General features: G+C 47.2%; 1 protein-coding gene across 3 annotated transcripts in view; it reads right to left on the bottom strand.

The window, feature by feature from the left end:
• zgc:123010 (uncharacterized protein LOC641500 homolog) overlaps positions 1–13676 on the bottom strand; it is a 151511-nt gene that overhangs the window by 64425 nt on the left and 73410 nt on the right. For all 3 annotated transcript variants that reach the window (XM_043713012.1, XM_043713011.1, XM_043713013.1), the window contains exons 6-7: positions 6991–7116; positions 2313–2358 (exon numbers count right to left, since the gene is read on the bottom strand). In XM_043713012.1, the coding sequence (XP_043568947.1) occupies positions 2313–2358; positions 6991–7116 (172 nt within the window). The remainder of the gene's footprint in view (positions 1–2312; positions 2359–6990; positions 7117–13676) is intronic.

A 13676-nucleotide genomic window follows, 5' to 3' on the forward strand; every position in this document is an offset into this window, starting at 1 on the left:
GGGGAGGGGGAGTGTGTGAGGGGAGGGGGAGTGTGTGAGGGGAGGGGGAGCATGGTGGGGGTGGGGAGGTGTGCACGAGAGGAATTCCAATAGCTGATAACATTCACTGACACAAGGTCAATATTCACTCTCTCCCACTCTGCCTCAGTTCCCTTCCCCTTCCCTCATAATAGGGACTCAGGGCCTCGACGGTCTCACTCTGAGCTATTTCTTAACCAAGTTGGTGAATCAAAAATGTTGTAGTCATTTGCTGCTTGGCACTTTTGTAATACTCATCTTTATTTCTCACTCACTGATTTAAAACAATCAATTAATCGCTTTGGAATTGTGTGAGTTTTTTTTCTTAACTTCATGTTTACTGCTCGTCAAACCTGATCTTCTTGATCAAAAGAGAAAATGCTGGAAAATCTCAGCAGGTCTGGCAGCATCTGTAAGGAGAGAAAAGAGCTGACGTTTCGAGTCTAACTGACTCTTTGTCAAAACTACAGATGCTGCCAGACCTGCTGAGATTTTCCAGCATTTTCTCTTTTGGTTTCAGATTCCAGCATCCGCAGTAATTTGCTTTTATCCTGATCTTCTTAATGTTTATTCACTGGTGCTGTCACAGAATGACATGCCCCCGCACCTTCCCATTCCCCTGGGCTGGAGCACCCTGGTCTACATCGTGGGTCCCTCTGTGACCAGGAGCAGACACTGAACAAGTTTACTGAACAGAGTTCAATGCAAATAGTCAATGCAAAGGCCACCTTCCCTCTCACTCTAATCCACAGGTCACAACCCAAAAATGTTTACAAGTTTTGAAAGAAGATGGAGTGGAGATCTTTCATTTCCGGGAACACACTGCTGCTAGGTTTTTAACCCTCCACCTTGTTATTTGAGGTTGTGAACAGCAGCTCATGGCTGGCTCTCTCCTCTCTGATGCTGAAGGTTCTGGGTTCAAGCCCATAGTCCACAGAAAATAAGGCCCACACTCCCAGTTCCGCAGGGTCAGAGGTGCTGCCTCCTTCAGGTGAGACCAGAAACTGAGGCCTCATCTGACTGCCCTCCTTCCCCCTCCAGGTGGGCACAGAAAGATCCCATTTTCAAGGTTAGCCATGAAGGTTTCCTCCCCCCAAACTGTCCACGACTCATTGCACAAATAAAACCTCAGATAAAAGTGGTTTAATCTGGCCTGTGGCTGCTTGTGGGCTCTCCCTGTGCACAAAAATGGCTGTCACGCTTCCCACATTACAACAAGGACTACATTCTTCAGAAAGTACCTCACTGGTTGAAACACAGGCTGGAACATCCTGAGCTTAAACACTAAGACACGTACAGGAACATTAGGTCAGGTAGGCAAATAGGTTAGAACATCTGAATGGAGAGACAAACGGACAGATTGAGACACTGAGATGGAGAGAGAGAGAGAGGCAAAGGAAGAAACTGAGAGAGATCGAGAGAAACAAACAGAAGGAAAGAGTGACAGTGAGGGATAGAAAGAGAAAGATAAGGTGAGACAGACAGAGGGAGAGACAGAATTACAGAGAGAGAGAAAGAAAGAAAGGGAGAGAAAGTGAGCAAGTAGAAGCAAGGTAGAAAGATTTAAGGAGGAATCTGGGCAGCTGAAGGCGTGGCCACTAATGCTGGAGCGATGAAGACCAGGATTGCACAAAAGACCAAACTTGGAAACGTGCACAGGTCTTAGAGTTCCAAGGTTTGGCAGGGAATGAGGCCATGGGGGAAAGGTTTGAACACTGGGAGGAGAGTGTTAAAGTCAGAATAGGGCTGAACTGGGAGCCTTGCCAGATTAACAAGTACAGGGGCTAATGGGCAATCGACACTGGGTGGAGAGTCAGGGCACAGACAGCTCCGTTTTGGGGTGGAGGGCAGAGGATGAGAGGGTGCACAGTGGAATAGTCCAGGTCAGAGGGAACACATACATGGGAGACTGCTTCCAGAGACAATGAGCTGAAGCAGGTGTTGGAAATGGGTCAATGTTACAGAGACAAAAGTCAGTGAGAGAGGTGATGGGTCAGTGAGAGAGGTGATGGGTCAGTGAGAGAGGTGATGGGTCAGTGAGAGAAGTGATGGGTCAGTGAGAGAAGTGATGGGTCAGTTTTGGAGTTAGAAGGTCAACTTGCAAAATGAGTATGTTTCACCATTGGACAGGAGTCAGAGGGGAGAACATGAAAGGCTGAGAGGCAGGAATTATGAACCGCATTTCCTACAATTAATGCTTCCAAAGAGACAAGGATTCATGTTTAATGTGGAGAAAACAAATGATAAACTTAAGATTACAAAAACCGTTTAAACGTCACTGTGAAATGACCTACCAGCCAGTTGCCTGCTTTTCAATATTAATGGATCCAAATCACTGAGCTGAAAAGTCAATTTAAAAGCCATTGATTAAAAATGGGCTGAATAAACACCCTTTATCTAAAGGACACAAAATGTACCATAAAATTAACAGACAGCAAAAGATCAGAGAATAGGCAACAGAGGGGTAGGTGAAAGTATGCATTTCACACATAAATTCCTCAGCTAAATCCACTAAATTAATTTTTAAAAATTCATTTACAGGATGTGGACAGCATTTATTGGCCAGAAGGCAGATAACAGTCAACCACATTGCTGTGGGTGAGGAGTCACGTGTAGGCCAGACCAGATAAAGACAATAGTTTCCTTCCCTAAAGGACGTTGAGTGAACCAGATGAGTTTTTACAACAATTCACAATGGTTTCATGGTCATCACGAGACCCTTCAGTCCAGATTTGTTTTTTTTTAATTACCCTGTCAGGATTCGAACCCAAGTCTCCAGAACATTTCCTGCTACTCTGGATTAATGTAAAACAAAAAACTGAGGATGCCGGAAATCTTAAACAAAAACAGAAATTACTGGAGAAACTCAGCAGGTCTGGCAGCACCTGGAGAGAGAAACAGAGTTAACATTTCAGGTCCAGTGAGCAGTTCTGAAGAAGGGTGACTGGACCCGTACCACTAACACTCTTTGCGCTGCACTGTGCAGGAGTGAATCCTACTTTTTAATCGTCTACCACACAAAATGCACTGGCGGGGGTCGAAGAAACCAGCTTCCAGAGAGAGAGAGAGAGAGAGAGAGAGAGAGAGAGAGAGAGAGAGGAGCGAGAGAAAACATAGTGAGAGTAAAAGAAAGAGAGAGAAAGATCAGTATTCACCCGGGAGGTGGCTATGGAGGATAGTGAGGTTAGAGTGGAGCATGCTAAAATGCTCAGGCATTTTAAGATCAAGAAAGAAGTGATGTTGAGTCTCTTGAAGAGCCTTAAGGTGGATAAGTCCCCAGGGCCCAATGGTGTCTATCCAGGTTACTGAGAGAGGCAAGATAGGAGATTGCTGGACTTTTACCAAGACTTTCACCAAAATTGGTGGTGTACAGCTCTACGACTCTATCTTTGTATTCTTGCTAGCCACTGAAGAGGTACCAGAGGACAGGTGAGTAGCTAATGGTGTTCCTCTGTTCAAGAAGGGAAATAAGGATATTCCAGGAAACTATCGGCCAGTGAGTCTCACAATGGAAGCTATTGGAGAGAATTCTTAGGGATAAGATTGACTCACATTTGGAAAAGCATGGACTAATTAGGGGCAGTGAGCATGGCTTCGTGCAGGGCAGGTCATGTCTTCCTGACTTGATTGAATTTTTCGAGGAGGTGATGAAGCTGATCGATGAGGATAGAGCAGTAGATGTTGTCTACATGGATTTTAGTAAGGCTTTAAACGAGGTCCCTCATGGCAGGCTCATCCAGAATATTAAGATGCATGGGATCCACAGTGACTTGGCCACTTGGATTTAGAATTGGCTTACCCATGGAAGGCAGAGGGTAGTGGTGGAAAGCTGGAGGTCAGTATTTAGTGGTGTCCCTCCCGGATTCAACCCCTACCCTATCCCTGTAACCCTGCATTTCCCTTGGCTAATCCACCCAGTCTGCACATCCCTGGATCACTATGAGGCAATTTACTACAATCTTACTACAGCCATTGTAGTCAAGATGGTGTTGGTACAGTGAGTAGTGTTCGGGCTCACGGACCCCATCCGCTCCATGCCGGCGTCATCGTTTTCTCCATGTATGTCTTGGTTTTTCTCTTTCTTATCTTCGAGGCCAAAGTAGTGTCAGTGGCGCTGTGGCATGGATCAGGACCCTTAGTGTGGTAGGCCCGGAGCCTGGACCCCTGACAGCAGTAGGCCTGGAGCCTGGACAGCTGATGGCAGTAGACCTGGAGCCTGGACTGCTGATGGCAGTAGGCCTGGAGACTGGACCCCTGGCAGCGGTAGATTCGTAGCCTGGACCCCTGGCAGTGCTCGGCTCAGAGCCTGGACCCTGTGGCGATAGGCCCAGAGCCTGAACTCCTGGCGGCGGTAGGCCTGGAGCCTGAACCCTTAGCAGTGGTAGGCCTGGAGCTTGGACCTCAGGCGGCGGTAGACCTGGAGCATGGACCCCTGGCAGCAGGGAGGGGGCGAGGAGACTGGAGTCCTGGTGGCAGTAGGCCCAGATACTGGACCCTGTGGCAGTAGGCCCGGAGCCTGGACCTCAGGTGGTGGTAGGTCCGGAGCATGGACCTCTGGTGTTGGCAGCAGCAGCAGAGCCAGGATCCCCTGGGGCATCGGCATTGTCGTTTCTGTTCCTGGAGCGGGACTCCTTGAGGCCCACCTTTCAGAAGCCCTGAAGCTGTGCTTGAGACCTCAATTTGAACAGAAAATAAACTCTTATTTAAGTAACTTCTTTTTATCCTTATTGTAATTCAAAATGGTGCTAGATTGTGATGACAAAACACTTTTCACTGTATCTTCAAGATCTACGTGACAATAAAGCATTCATTCATCGAATTCATCACGGCCAATCCGCCTAACCTGCACATCTTTGTACTGTGAGAGGAAACCAAGGAAACTCACGCAGACACAGGGAGAATGTACAAACTCCACACAGATAGTCACCTAAGGATGGAATCGAATCCGGGTCGCTGGTGCTGTGAGCAGCAGTGCTAACAACAGACCTACCATGCCGCTCAATCACATCTCCAAACTCACAGAATTGGAGCGCAAACAAATCATCCTTGATCCTGAGGGACTGCCCAAGATAAAAATCTCCCTTTCCATCGTTAAACCATCCCAGAAACAAAGCTGCGCTGATGAGCTGGATCACGCACTCCACTCACAAAAGCAATTGTCCTCTAAACGCAACTGACTGTCTCTTATCCACTATACCCTGTGGTCACTTGCTGATGATTCTTCACCTGACTTATATCCTCGCACGATCACAAAGCTTTTCCCAGCTGGAGTTAGTGATTTTTATTCATGTGGTAACTTGTCTGTTCTCCTGCTTTAACTGTTCCTAATCAGTGTCTGAGCTCAAGAGAAGGCCCCACATTAACATCATCCATCAGGTGGTGCACAGCGCAGGTTTCTGCTTGTCTTTCAGTGACAGAAATCAATTGGACTGTGCATCATCCCAGCTCTCCGATATTAACAGCTTAGCAACATTCCCATGATGCACCTTCCCCATTTAAATAGACAATTTGCTGTTCAGTACAGGCAGCAGGAGGCCCGTCAGTCCCTCCAACCTGTTCCACCGCTCAAATCATCCATGGCTCTCCTGGGTCCATCTGTCTTATCTCCATAACCCTTTAATACCATTCCCCCTCATGACAAAGGATCTGTTGAATCAGCACAGAATTGGGAGCCCTCACTCATGTGTCACAATAAAGCGAGCATCCGGTTTCACTGGGTAATAGGGAAGGAAAATGCAATGTTGGCCTTTATTTCAAAGCAAATGGAGTGTAAAAGTGGGGGCGCATTGCCAAAACTATTCAAGGCATTAGTCAGACCACAACTGGACGACTGTGAACAGTTTTGGGCCCCTGGCCTAAGGATAGACAAACAGGCATTGGAGCCGGTCCACTCAGATGATAGCAAATATGGAGGGACTGCCTAACGAGGAGAGGTTGAGTAAGTTGGATGTAGGCACATTGGACTTTAGAAAAGTGGGAGGAGACATGCATAAGTCTTAGGGACCTTGACAGGGTAGATGTGGAGAGGCTGCTTCCCCTTGTGGGGGAGTGTAGGACCCTCCAGTAATCTCCAAATAAAGGGTCACACATATAAGACAAAGATGAGGAGGAATTTCTTTCCTCAGAGGGTAGTGCACCTGTGGGACTCTTCATCACAAAGGGCTGTTGAGGTTGGTCATTAAGCACATTATGGTGACTCAGTGGTTAGCACTGCTGCCTCACAGCACCAGGGACCTGGGTCAATTCTGTGTGGAGTTTGCACATTCTCCCTGTGTCTGCGTGGGTTTCCTCCGGGTACTCCGGTTTCCTCCCACATTCCAAAGATGTGCAGGTTAGGTGAATTGGCCGTGCTAAATTGTCCATAGTGTGCAGGCTAGGTGGGTTATCCATGGGAAATGCAGGGTTACAGGAGAGGATAGGGGGTGGATCGCTCGCTGGAGTGTCTTTATAGGCTGAATGGCCTGTTTCCACACTGTAGGGAGCCTATATCAAGGCTGAGACAGATTTACTTTCAGTAACGGAGTTGGGGTCATGGGGAAAAGGCAGGAAAGTTATCAAATCAGCCACAACCCCATTGTATGGCACAGCTGACTCAATAGGCTGAATGGCCTACTACAGCTCCTACATCTTATCTTTAGCATTAGAAAGAGATTGAGCACCATTTACTACCCATTTTGCTGCAGAGTGATTATCAGAGGGAAAGAGAATTTAGGACAATGTTTTGATTTGAATAATCAGAGCTGGACATATCCAGGATGAACACACACCCATACTCACTCACTCTCTCTCACACACACTCACACATACACACACACACACTCAGACACAAACTCACAGACATACACACACAAGCAAAGACATGCACATGCACACAAATGAACGCGCACACACTGACACATGCACGCACACACATGCACGCTCACACGTACAGACACACACACACACACAAGAGAAATTCTTGCCCACACTTACCTCATGGCTTTTGGTCTCATTCTCTTTGTTTTCCTTCGATTTTTTGTCAGATTTGCCTTTGCCCTTGGGTCTAATATGACTGGCAGCATTGGCAACGAAAGCACTGCTGATATCCCATTCAGGTTCCTGGCAACAAGTGGAACACAAGAAAGTCAACTGCAAGTGCATCACCACAAGGCTTTTCCTAAATAGCTTCTCCCATCCAGCATTACCACCACCACCCCAACCCCCACCCCCGATGGACAGCTGCCAAACCTGGACGGAAGGGGAACAAAGTGAATATCTCACCCCTGAGCTCACACCCTTCGATTCCTCAGACACAGCCTGTTGAACTTAGTTTCCTTCATCCGTCCACGCTACACTAGACTATAAGATGTAAGAGCCATTCAGTCCATCCAGTCTGCTCCGCCATTCAACGAGCTCATGGCTAATCTGATAGTCTTCAATCTCAGGTTCCTGCCTTTACACCCAGAATCAGCCGCCAATTTACACTCAGCAACTTCCCACAAACAGCAGGGCGATAATCAATTGATTATTGGTTCTTAATAGTGCTGGTGGCGGAGGGATGAACATTGTCTGGGCCCTAGCTCCTTCAGCAAATGAGGTATGGAGATACCACGATGCTTCAATATGGCCTCCCACACTGTGTATTGGCTGTATCTGCATGTGTATGTGTATCTCTGTGCGTCTTGTGTGCGGGCGGGCATGTCTGTGTGTGTGCATTGTTGTGTGTGTCTCTGCCATACCTGCGTGTCTGTCTGTGTTTGTTTTGTGCCTGTTTCTGTGCGTGCGTTTCTATACATGTCTGTGTTTCGTTGTGCAGAATGTCAATCAGAGGGTCAGCACTGAGGGAGTGCCACACTGTCGGAGGGACATTACTGAGGGAGTGCCACACTATCAGAGAAACTGTACTGAGGGAGTGCTGCACTGTCGGAGGGTCAGTGCTGAGGGAGTGCCACACTCTCAGAGGAACAGCACAGAGGGAGTGCAGCACTGTCAGAGGGTCAGTTCTGAGGGAGTGCCACACTTTCAGAGGGTCAGTGCTGAGGGAGTGCTGCACTGTCGGAGGGTCAGTACTGAGAGTGTGTCACACTGTCGGAGGGATAGTACTGAGGGAGTGCAGCACTGTCAGAGGGACAGTACTGAGGGAGTGTCACACTGTCGGAGGGACAGTACTGAGGGAGTGCCACACTGTCGGAGGGACAGTACTGAGGGAGTGCAGCACTGTCGGAGGGACAGTACTGAGGGAGTGCCACACTGTCAGAGGGACAGTACTGAGGGAGTGCCACACTGTCAGAGGTGTTCCTTTTTGCTTGAGACATTAAACTCAGGCTCCATTTACTCTCTTGGGTGGGCAAAAAATATTCCATGGTACAACCTCAAAAAAAGACAAATTACCCCAGTATGTTTTTTTTTGTTTCCCTTTACAACAGATTAAGTTTACTTGTCAACATTTCAGAGTTGCAGCTGAATTTAATTTTCACTGATATTCTGGCATGTTCCTGATGTGGTCAGAATCTGTGGTATTTACCACAGGCTGTACCTAGGACAATGTTGTTGTGACTGTAGTGATGTACACCAGTCTTGGCTAACATAGCATAGCACTCAATCTCTGATTTCCTCAAGACTGGACAGTTGTTGGCAGAATAATCAGCATGGGTCCACCTTGGTGTGAATCATTCTCAACGTTTTTGTGAAACCCAGCACACTCTTGTCACTTTTCACAACTGACTGGAGCCTGGAGTTGATGGTCTTCAGTGTGATATCTGTGTCTTCCTGGCTATCACCATCTTTGCCCGCCCGTTGGCTGTGCTGTGGGCGAGGGGAGAGGAGACTGGGTGGGAGAGTCAGATGCACAGGGTCAGAATTCACACAGGGAGGACCAGTGGCAGTGTCAAAGTGAACCCAAGACGTATCTTGGCCAATTATCATCCACCAACCCCACACGACTGAAACACATCAGTTGGTCATTGACACACTGCTGTTTGTGGGAGCTTACTGTGTGTGAGAACTGACTGCAGCGTTGATCAGATTGCAGCAGTGACTACACTTTGAGAATATACGATTAGCTGCTCTGTGCTTTGAGATAGCCTGAGGAACATTGGAATTAGGAGCGGGAGTAGGAGTAGGCAATTCAAGCTCAGAGTCGAGAGTGTGGTGCTGGAAAAGCACAGCCAATCAGACAGCATTTGGCAAGCAGGAGAATCAATGTTTTGGACATAAGACTTTCATCATTCCTGATGCTGCCTGACCTGTTGTGCTCTTCGAGCACCACACTCTTGACTCTGATCTCCAGCATCTGCAGTCCTCACTTTCTCCCAGTCAGCTGTGAGCCTGCTCCACCATTTAACATGATCACGGTTCAACTCCACATCTCTGCCTGCTCCCTGCATCCCAGTTTTCATCAGAAACATATCGATTTCTTTCTTGAATCTGTTGATTGATTCTGCCTCCACCACACTCTGGGGCAATGGTTCCCAAAGATTCACAACCCCTCTGACAGAAGAAGTTTCTCCTCATTTCTGCTTTGAACCTACCGCCTCTCACTCTATACCTATGACCTCCTGTTCAAGACTGTCCCATAAGGGGGAACATCTGTTCAATGGACACCTTATCAATCCCCTTTCGCATTTTATAGATCTCAATCAGACTTCCCTCTCAACAGAAGAAGGTTTTTTTGATTCCAGCTTCATCTCACATGCGGAGACGCACTGTTGGTACGAATATTGCAGCCCCTTCTCTGACCATTAATGGAATAAGGTAACTGGAGTCGCAGGTGGACAGGATGGTGAAGACTGTGAGAAAATGAGGACTGCAGATCAGAATCGAGATTGTGATGCTGGAAAAGCACAGCAAGTCAGGCAGCATCTGAGGAGCAGGTGAATCAACGTTTTGGGCAGAAGTCCTTCATCAGGAAGGTGAAGTAGACATTTGTTTGGTATGCTTACCTTTCTTGGTCATAACATTGAGTTCAGGAGTTGGGAGATCATCTTGCAGCTGTACAAGACTCTGGTTCGGCCACTTTTGGAATATTGCATACAATTCTGGTCATCCTTCTATCGGAGGATGTTGTTAAACTTGAAAGAGTTCAGAAAAGATTTACAAGGATGTTGCCAGGGTTGGAGGATTTGTGCTATGGGGAGAGGCTGAACAGGCTGGGGCTGTTTTCCTTGGAGCAACGGAGACTGAAGGGTGACCTTATAGAGGTTTATCAAATCATGAGGGGCTTGGACAGGGTGGTTTTCTACCCAGGATGGGAGAGTCCAATAATCAAGGGCATAGGTTTAAGGTGAGAGGGGAAAGATTTAAAAGGTACCTGAGGAGTAACCTTTTTTCACACAGAGGGTGGTACGTGTATGGAATGAGCTGCCAGAGGAAGTGGTGGAGGCTGGTACAATTGCAACATTTAAAAGGCGTCTGGATGGGTATATGAATAGGAAGAGTTTGGAGGGATACGGGCCAAATGCTGGCAAATTGGACGAGGTCAGATTGGGATGTTTGGTCAGCATGGATGAGTTGGACCGAAGGGTCTGTTTACCTGCTGTACGACAATGAGTTAAAGCCAAGCTATTCAACTGCTCCTCATACAACGACCCTTTCACCTCCGGAATCAACCTGGTGAACCGAGATCCTGAAAGGTGCTACATAAATTCAAGTCCTACACCAGTCCCATGAATTTGGAGCAAGGGGATTCCCAATGCTTTATTCTTTTGGCAAGCATTCGACAAGAGGGTCATTGACCTTGCGGTTACCTCTCTCTCTCTCTCTCTTCTCTTTCTCTCTCTCTCACTCTCAGCTGCTGAGTTGACCAGCTCAGAGTTTACCAGCACCTTCTGGTTTATTTATAGGCTTCGGTAAGTGAGGATTATTAAGAGCGAAGGCAGATTACGAGTCTACGTTGTCACTCCGAGAACCGTACAGTACAGAAGAGGTCCTTCAGCCTGTCACATCTGCACCAACCTCCTGCAAATTTCTTATTTTAAAAAACAGCCAGCAAACATTTCCCAGAGTGTTTCTGAGAGTTTTGTACATTGAATCATAAACATTGCATAGATTATAAGATAAGAATCGCTTCCACGTCAGAAAAGTCCTTGAAATGACTTCTCCTGTGAACGGCGAAAGAAAAAGTGGGAAATGAGTAAAGTCAACACTTGGCAACTCATCAGTCCCACAAGGTGAGGCAATGTGATTGCCTGGTCCAATATACATCTCCTGACTGTATGCACCGTTCCAGTAGGTTCACAGTTCTCTCCATTTACAAACAGACTTCAAACTAAAGCTTTGGTAATGTCTGGATCCAAGTGGAATGAGAGAAGTCATTGAGATTGACACGGGTCTGTGAGAATTGTGAACCCTTTCATAGTTCTGTTTGGACGATTGGGAACCAGCAACTTTCAAAGGGCTGGAGGACAAATCCAGGCTGACTCACCAATGCAGTAGTGTGGGAGTGCCACACTCCCTGAGGGACTGTCTTTCCACTGAGGCAATGTATTGAATCCCCATCATTCCTTCAAAAGTAATGGGAAAGGGGTCTTTCCCCTCCAACCTTCCCCCGAAAATGTCCTAGCCCAAAATTATTCCTCAACCACTAAAACAGATTATTTACACTGTCCTGATCCCCCAGAGCTTGTCCAGTAGTCAGGAGTGTGGTGGAACACTCCCCAGTTGCATGGATGGGTGCAGCTCCAAGCAGCTTGACACTATCCACTGGAGAGGGTACAGAGGTGGTGCCAGGATGGTGCCTGGACTGGAGAGTTCCATTGACGAAGAGAGATTGGACAGACTAGGGTGGATAGTTTTCTTTGAAGTGGCAGAGGGGGTCATTGGTGGTGGGCAATGGGGCACATGATTGAGATGTATGTAATTATGTAGGGCATATCCAGGGTAGACAGGAAGGACTTTTTCCTCATGGTGGAGTGATCACTGACCGTTTGGTGGGGGACGTGCATAGATTTAAGGCAATGGGCGGGAGGTTTAAGGTGAAAAAAGCATTTTTCACTCAGAGGGTGATGGGAATTCAGAACCCACTGCATGTAAAGATGGTAGAACCTCTCACTGTTTAAGAAATATTTAGATATGTATCAGCAATCCTAAGGCTATAGTTCTGGAAAATGGGATTGGATTAGAATCGAATAGATAAACTGAAGGGAATATTTATGCTGCTATAAACCCCTCTGGTACTCTGACTATCCAGCACAAAACAATCCGTTTGATTGGTGCTACATTTACAAATGTTCATCCCCATCAACACTAACGCGCAGTGACAGCAAGAGTGCCATCTGCAAGATCCCAAACTGTCACCCAATCCACAATCTGGCTCCCTAACCATGCGCCACCCCCCACTGTCCCCTCCCCAACTGCGACTTACCCTCCACAGATTTCAACACATCCAGCACCATAATCTCCATCCTCACCCATCTTCCATCCTAACCCCTTCACCCCACACCCCACCAGTAACTAGAATCGAGGTAATGGGTGGAACAGAAAAGGAAAGTAAGCTTTGAGAAGATTTGCAGCTCAGATTAAGGTTCTGGAAATAGGTTTGCTCACTGAGCTGGAAGATTCAGTGAGCTCCCGAATAAAGCACTGGTGCTGTAACCTGCTTTCTATTTATATGTTTGAGTTTCCTTCAATTGGTGATGTCATTTCCTGTGGTGACATCATTTCCTACTGTGGTGCCATTTCCTGCTCTTTTTCTCAGGGGGTGGTAAATGGGATCCAAGTCAATATGTTTGTTGATAGAGTTCCGGTTGGAATGCCATGCTTCTAGGAATTCTCGTGTCTCTCTCTGTTTGGCTTGTCCTAGGATGGATGTGTTGTCGCAGTCGAAGTGGTGTCCTTCCTCATCCGTATGTGGGGATACCAGTGAGAGAGGGTCATGACGTACTTAGCAAGCAAATCTATATCCACAGAAAAGGAAAATGAAGGTCCTCAGAGAAACGGTGCAAGGAATTCTCACCAGAGTGAAGCGTTCAGCAACAGAAACAGAGTCCTTGAACAACTCACTGAGTTGGGATCTGCTGGGATTTTCCATCATTTTTTGCTTCCGAACAGCTTTCCAGCATCTTCAGGGTCAATGCTCAGATCTGACTCACAATGTGGACAGAGTGGGAAGTATTCCTCCTCCTGAGAATGATCCCTGCGTTGCAGGTTTCTTTATGATGCCCATGCTTCTTGAACAGACAGCATCTTTCACAATCTGAGACCATCACCAAGGGCTCAACGGACAACCACACTCTTCCTCTTGAAAGGTAATCCAAAAAGAAATGTGGGGCACCTGTCGCTAAAGTTTTGCCTTAACGTTGTAAGAAGAAACATTGGCTCCAGATTTCTGTATTTTCTTTTTGGTTTCTTCCAAAGTTGGTCCAGTGGCTTCATTTGTTCCTCCCCACAGCCATCCCTCAACACAAGGGCTCAACGGACAACCACACTCTTCCTCTTGAAAGGTAATCCAAAAAGAAATGTGGGGCACCTGTCGCTAAAGTTTTGCCTTAACGTTGTAAGAAGAAACATTGGCTCCAGATTTCTGTATTTTCTTTTTGGTTTCTTCCAAAGTTGGTCCAGTGGCTTCATTTGTTCCTCCCCACAGCCATCCCTCAACACCCCTCATCCCCCATAGCCATCCCTCAACACCCCTCATCCCCCACAGCCATCCCTCAACACCCCTCATCCCCCACAGCCATCCC

The sequence above is a fragment of the Chiloscyllium plagiosum genome, chromosome 22 (assembly GCF_004010195.1).
Source record: "Chiloscyllium plagiosum isolate BGI_BamShark_2017 chromosome 22, ASM401019v2, whole genome shotgun sequence".
NCBI lineage: Eukaryota > Metazoa > Chordata > Chondrichthyes > Orectolobiformes > Hemiscylliidae > Chiloscyllium > Chiloscyllium plagiosum.